This window comes from Triticum aestivum, chromosome 4B (genome assembly GCF_018294505.1).
Source record: "Triticum aestivum cultivar Chinese Spring chromosome 4B, IWGSC CS RefSeq v2.1, whole genome shotgun sequence".
NCBI classification, from domain to species: domain Eukaryota; kingdom Viridiplantae; phylum Streptophyta; class Magnoliopsida; order Poales; family Poaceae; genus Triticum; species Triticum aestivum.
Genome location: NC_057804.1, coordinates 171313074 through 171319111, shown reverse-complemented (window position 1 = coordinate 171319111; position 6038 = coordinate 171313074). Strand labels below are relative to the sequence as shown.

General features: G+C 49.5%; 1 protein-coding gene and 1 non-coding gene across 4 annotated transcripts in view; one reads left to right on the top strand and one right to left on the bottom strand.

Moving 5' to 3' along the window:
• LOC123091630 (ELMO domain-containing protein A) overlaps positions 1–2564 on the top strand; it is a 6886-nt gene extending 4322 nt beyond the window's left edge. For all 3 annotated transcript variants that reach the window (XM_044513195.1, XM_044513196.1, XM_044513194.1), the window contains exons 9-10: positions 1901–2046; positions 2146–2564. In XM_044513195.1, the coding sequence (XP_044369130.1) occupies positions 1901–2046; positions 2146–2247 (248 nt within the window). In that variant the 3' untranslated portion in view covers positions 2248–2564. The remainder of the gene's footprint in view (positions 1–1900; positions 2047–2145) is intronic.
• A 765-nt stretch (positions 2565–3329) lies between these two features.
• On the bottom strand, positions 3330–3402 carry TRNAA-UGC (transfer RNA alanine (anticodon UGC)). The gene has a single exon. It is a non-coding gene; the product is annotated as a tRNA-Ala (tRNA).
• Positions 3403–6038: the final 2636 nt, after the last annotated feature.

Here is a 6038-nt window from a genome sequence, read left to right as displayed (position 1 = left end):
CATCTCGACCTCCCCTGCGCGCAGACCGCCGTCCGCCACGCCACCGCACGCTCCCGCCGCTCCAGCGCGCCCAACACCTGCGCGCGAGCATGCGAACAAGGGCCCCACCGCCGCCGTCCACCGACGTGGGCTTCGCCCGCCGGCATCCTCCGGCGGCGGCGAGGGGAGGGAGGCGGCTTGGGTGGCGGCTAGGGTTTCGCCACCCGAGTCGCCCCTGGGAGTCTTTGGCTCTTCGCTTTTTTTTCCGAGGGTACGCAAATTGCGTACCTTAGCTTTATAGAAGAAGAGAAATAAGACATACAACAACGTCTACCACTCGTTGCGAACAACGAATGTGACCAACTCCACACTCGATACGAACAAGGACAACCAAACACAACAACACAGCTAAGACACAAAAAGCCTGCCCAACACCAAGCCCCTCGCCGCGTCTCGGCCGACACTGAAGACCTCCGATTAACAGCAACTCCAGCTTCCTTGGATTAGCCAGCGACGACCGTACATGGCGTCGGAGGAGAAAGATCCGGGCAACGGTGAACACCGGAGGAGCGCATCATGGGACCTTGAGTCTCCCAGCACAATGCTCCCAACAGAGTAACAACCTCAAAGACGTTGCCATCATGCCGATCCTACGAATCAAGGCTTTCGCCCCGGAGACAGTTGCCGATACGAGGTCGCGAGGAAGATGGTGTTGCACTCGACGAAGCCTCCAGGAAGGTGAATGACACCCGCAGGTGCCATAAATGCCGGTTCGGCCGCAACCGAACAGGATTTTCATCCGTAGTACTGCACATCTCCACGTCTCCAAGATCCCGGCCAGTCCCGATCAGATGCCTCGCACCGCTGTCACCGCAACAACTTGCCATCGAAGCCCCCCTCACTGCCGAGGGAACACGCCAAAAGCCATCCCCTTCAACATCGACTAGGAGCCGCAACAACCACCGACCGGTGCAAAGCCAGTTCCACCACGGCGGCCTTCACCCGCACCAAGGGACTGCCACCAGAATGGATCCGACTCGCACCTCTGACCACACGCCGGCACCCACACCGCCGAGGCATCGCCGCACGCCTCACACGGCAGCAACCGAACGCCCGCTGCCCGCCAAGACCCTTCCTGGCAAGGCCTCGCAGCGCCGCCGCCGCCATGGCTGCACTCGCGCCGCCGCCACCGCCAGTGCCGGTGCACCACCTACACCCTCGAACCTGCTACGCTCCACGCAAGGATCCGGAGACAACCGCCGCACTCCCTGCCGTGAGCACCACGCTGGCCAGCGTCGAAGACGCACCAGATCCGGACCGAGATCCCCGGATCCGCGCTCCGGGCGCCGCCAGCCAGCACCACCAACCCACCGCTAGCCAACCACCCCCCGGAGCGAGTCGCAGCAGAGCCACGGGAACACCACGCCACGCCTAACAGAGGTCACAGCCCCGAACCCCGCCGCCCAGATCCAGCCAAGGTCGATCCCAGGTCCCGGGCTGCACCAGCCGTCGAGGCAGCACCACCGGCAGCAGGCGCCCCACCACCTCCGGCGCCGAGCAGGGATGCCACCGTGCTTCCACCGCACCATGCTGCCAAGGCACCAGCGGGCAGATCCGAGCCGTCGTTGGGGAAGGGAGGGGAGCTGCTCCGGGGAGATGCCCCGCCACCGCCGGCACTGCCAGGGCTTTGCCCCGCAGCGGACCACGACGGCGGCGAGGGAGGGAGGCGGGGAAGGGGGCGCCGGCGGCGGGGCAGATGGGGTTCCCCCCGTGTCGCCTCAGAGAGGGACGCGGGGGTCGGGGGTCGGTTGCACGTTGTGCTCTTCGCTTTTCTGTGACTAGTACTCTCCCTTGATTGCATGTGTAGTTTGGTTCCTTAAGCAGATCAACCTGTGAAGATTTTTTTTTTGCTTCTTTGCAGAAAATAGGAGGAGCTCAAAAGCAAGAGTTGGCTTTGCTCAACTACTTGAAGATGACGAGATGGCTTTCGATAACCTTTTCTGCCTAGCTTTTCAGATGCTCGATGCTCAGTGGCTTGCAAGGAGAGCTAGTTATATGGAATTCAACGTGAGCGTTCTTTATACACGATGCGTTGTGTGCATGCTAATGGTTTCTTGTTCCTTCACCATTGTTCAATTGGTGACCTTTCTTTCATCTTACTATCAGGAGGTTCTGAAGTCCACACTAGGCCAGTTAGAGCAAGAGCTTACAATTGGAGGTGTTTCAAGCGTTCAGAATCTGCCCTCGTTCAGAATGTTAAGGAGATAGCATTATCTGGTCTTTACCTGAAAGGGGGAAGGTTGCCAAATATGCTGCTCATTCTTTTATTGTTGTTCAAGATGGGCCGCCATGTAAAGATTACTGGCCATCACATATTCGGTTCATATGTGATACCTTGAAAAGATACTTGCTCATATAGGTTTTGGCATCAAGCGCTTTGTAAGTGTTTGTGCAGCAAAAGATACACATGCAAGTGTTTGTTACAAAAGTTATCTGCAGGAGTGTTTTATTCCGGGAACATGTAATATTTGTATGAAATAGAAGATTAGAAGAAAATAAAAATAATCATCATATTTTTAAGTTTATTCCTTCCATGTCTAGTAGGATCGCGTGCTTCTACTACCTCCATTCCTAAATTTAAACTGCCCCAGTTTAAATTTAGGAATGGAGGTAGTATAACGAAATGCCCAACGGTGGACGGGCACTATGTGGACTTAAAAAAAGAATTCAACAACGCCCATTTTTTTAGAATTTTTTTGTACAAATACACATATAACATGTTCAAGAAAATTTTCATAACAATATACTTTCACGCGTGATGTAGGCAAAAAATCAAAAATGTACATGAAAATGAGCCAGTCTTTGTTTATTGTTGGGCTGGGATTTTTTTTATTTTGTGCAGCTTGCAAATTATATTTTTGAACGAAAATTCACAGATCTATTGTGAATATGTATAAGTTTGTGCAGTTCTTTTTTTTTAATTTCTTTGAAACTTGTAAATACGATTTTTGAATCATTTCAAAAAACAGGAGCCAATGCCCCTGCCCACCAAGTAGTATAAAAGGTCACTTCCCTTGGCAATCTTTTTTAGAAAAGAGGCTGGCGTACGACTTTAAATTAATGAAACCATTATAACCAACAGTACAACAAAACGCTAAATCTAGCTTTTAACTGGTTCTGCCTTGATACATAAAAAAGCTAAATGTGTGCCGCGTTACCTTGCAAAACAATGAACTCGAGCATTATATCGAACCTCAGGCCATCTCCTTGTCCCCCCTTATACAACAAGTAAAAGATAGAAGAGAACTGTAAAATGGTGATGTTTTTTTATGAGAAAAAGAGAAAAATGTTGGAGATGCGGGGGATCGAACCCCGTGCCTCTCGCATGCAAAGCGAGCGCTCTACCATTTGAGCTACATCCCCTTTTATGGTCTAATTCCTATTCGTTAGTACTTGTACAGTACTTTCATGAATTCTACATCCACACACCTCCGTTGTTTTTTTAGTACAATGGAGTAGGTCAGTAAAGCAGCGATGTCATAGAGGAGTTCAATGCGAATTCATAATTTTCCCAGAGGAAATGAAATTCAAAAGAGAGGACATATACTTGTCTTCACTTGAGAAGCCCCCTTCTAATCTGTGGCCATCTAGAAAGACTTAAGAAATGCAGACAATAAGTGCCTAGCTCTCCGGCCCCTCCTAACAATGCTAAGTAAGTACGTATCATATTATGTTAAACCCAATGCCCCATGTTCAGTATGCCATGTTTCACAGTGGTCCAAGAGAAAAAGGCCAAGACAATGTCTGGATGCATGACTGGGCCATGAACAAGAAACACCAGGGCAGTTTATAAACTTAGCCAATGGCTAGTCAAATCCGTAGAGGGACTAGCCCCTTGAGTCCTTGACCAGTTGCATGTGAAACATGGATCATCCAAATAAGTCTCCAACTCCAAGAGAAGAGGCCAACAAGGTGGCAATGATTGGAGAGAAGCGATGCAAGGAAAATGCTGGGTGATTAACTCAGCTGAATTAGCTGGTCAAATCTGCGGACTGAGGAGGCAGATGGTCCATGGCCAACCTTGTTCCATGTGGAGATCAGATCACTGCCATTTTATAGGTACTCCATTGGGCGCTCATTAGGATCATCACATTTTCAATTAACTGGTAGTTCAGTTAACAATATATAGAAGTAGATTAAGTGTAGCAGCATGTGTTGAGATGAATCAACTTTCCAAACTTGATCGATACACTATGTTTTTTTTTTCATTGTTTCTTGAGATATTTTGAAAAAAGAAAAAATGTTTCTTGATATAATGCTAGTATGATGAGTCCAGACCATACAGCTGCTGCGGTTACAGATGCAAGGAACAGTGCATCCGTGTATGATACGTTTGTAACTACCCGGTTGGCCGTACCCCTCCACGATCTACCACGCCTATACTTATATAATTAAGCACTTTGCTAGCTACCCCAGCCGATCTGAATCTGTAGGATGCATTGTCACACTGGTTTGATATTATGCTCTGCGTGCCATAGAAAATGGATGATGAATGTTCCATCTGATCACATGAAACCAGTCAAAAAGATCAGCTCCGAAGAAGAGGAAGATCGTAGGTATTTCGGCCGGACGGCGGTGGATTATTAGTCAAAGATAAGCATCACATGGTCGGCCTTGGCGCCAAGTCCGAACGAACGAACAACGCCCTCCCGTGATATTCGCCAGTGTAAACTCGATGCATGTAAAGTGGCAACGTACTGGAAAACCGGGGCGCTGCACATATATCCTATGTAGCGCTAGTATTAGTTTCTACAGAATTCGTAATGTGGATGAATCAGCTGGCTGGAATGGAGGAAATGGATCCAGATCTCGGGGTGACATGTTCCCACAGCTCGCCCCATATGCTCCGTGACTCTCTTTTGCTCCATTCCCGACTAGTATAACTTAAGACATGGCGTCACATGTTCACTCCATGTTCCCACGTACTCCGCCCGATCCACCAGTGGAAGCTGCGTGCACTTGAGCATTATATACGCGCGCCGTAGAAGACAACACTACAGCTCCAACTCTTCAACTCCCACCACACTCCAAGTCTCCAACCTTACGGTTCGATCAAGTGCCATGAAGACTAAGCTGCAGGCTGCAGGCAACCGCCGGAGCGTCGCCGTCGTCGTCTCCTGCCTCCTCGCCTCCATACTCCTGCTCCATCTCCTCTTGCTCACGCCGTCGACGACAACAGCCGCCATGTCTCTGGACGCGACAGCATCGCCGTGGCTGTGGCAGCAGGGTCGCCGCGGTCCTGCGGCAAGGAGGTTGTTGCTGGCCGCACAACCCAGGCCCACCACGGCCGTGGGCATGGAGACCAACGAGTTCCACATCAAGGGCGATCCTCTTCCGGCGGCGGCGAACGGCAAGCCCGTGGAGGTGGGGTTCGACGCCAGCATGAGGAAATTTCCCAAGAGCGGCTCCAACAAAAATCACAATTAGTTGGGAACTGAATCTCCTTCCTTCTCTCTTTGATCAGCTCTAGCTGTAGCATATGTAATATCTTTTGCAGATATCACTCTCTCTCTCACTTGTAGAGATTATTCAAGACTAACCTATCTTAGGGCATGTGTAATCTAGTGCCAGGAAATAATTAGTGTGTATCAATTTTTGAGAGGAGACAGTTTGCTCCAGTACTGATGTGACCCCGGATAGATCATCTGTCCATGTCAATGAATATTTTTTGAAAGTTTTGCCACAACCATCACAAGAAAATTCGATTCAATTCATCTGACCTGTACTACCTCAAATCCGAGTTTCTTGTATCCCGTTAGATTTCCGGCGAGCCCCACTAAATTTACACAATGAGTTGCGTGTAACCTTCACCACGGTTAAATCAAACATCCTTCATGCTACTGTATAAACTAGCAGCAACACCAATGAGTCCACAAGTAATCAAATGAAGAAGGAAAAAAAACAGCAGGACGAACATTACAAAATTATACTCCCTCCGTCCCAAAATTCTTGTCTTAAATTTGTCTAGATACGGATGTACCTAATACTAAAATGTGACT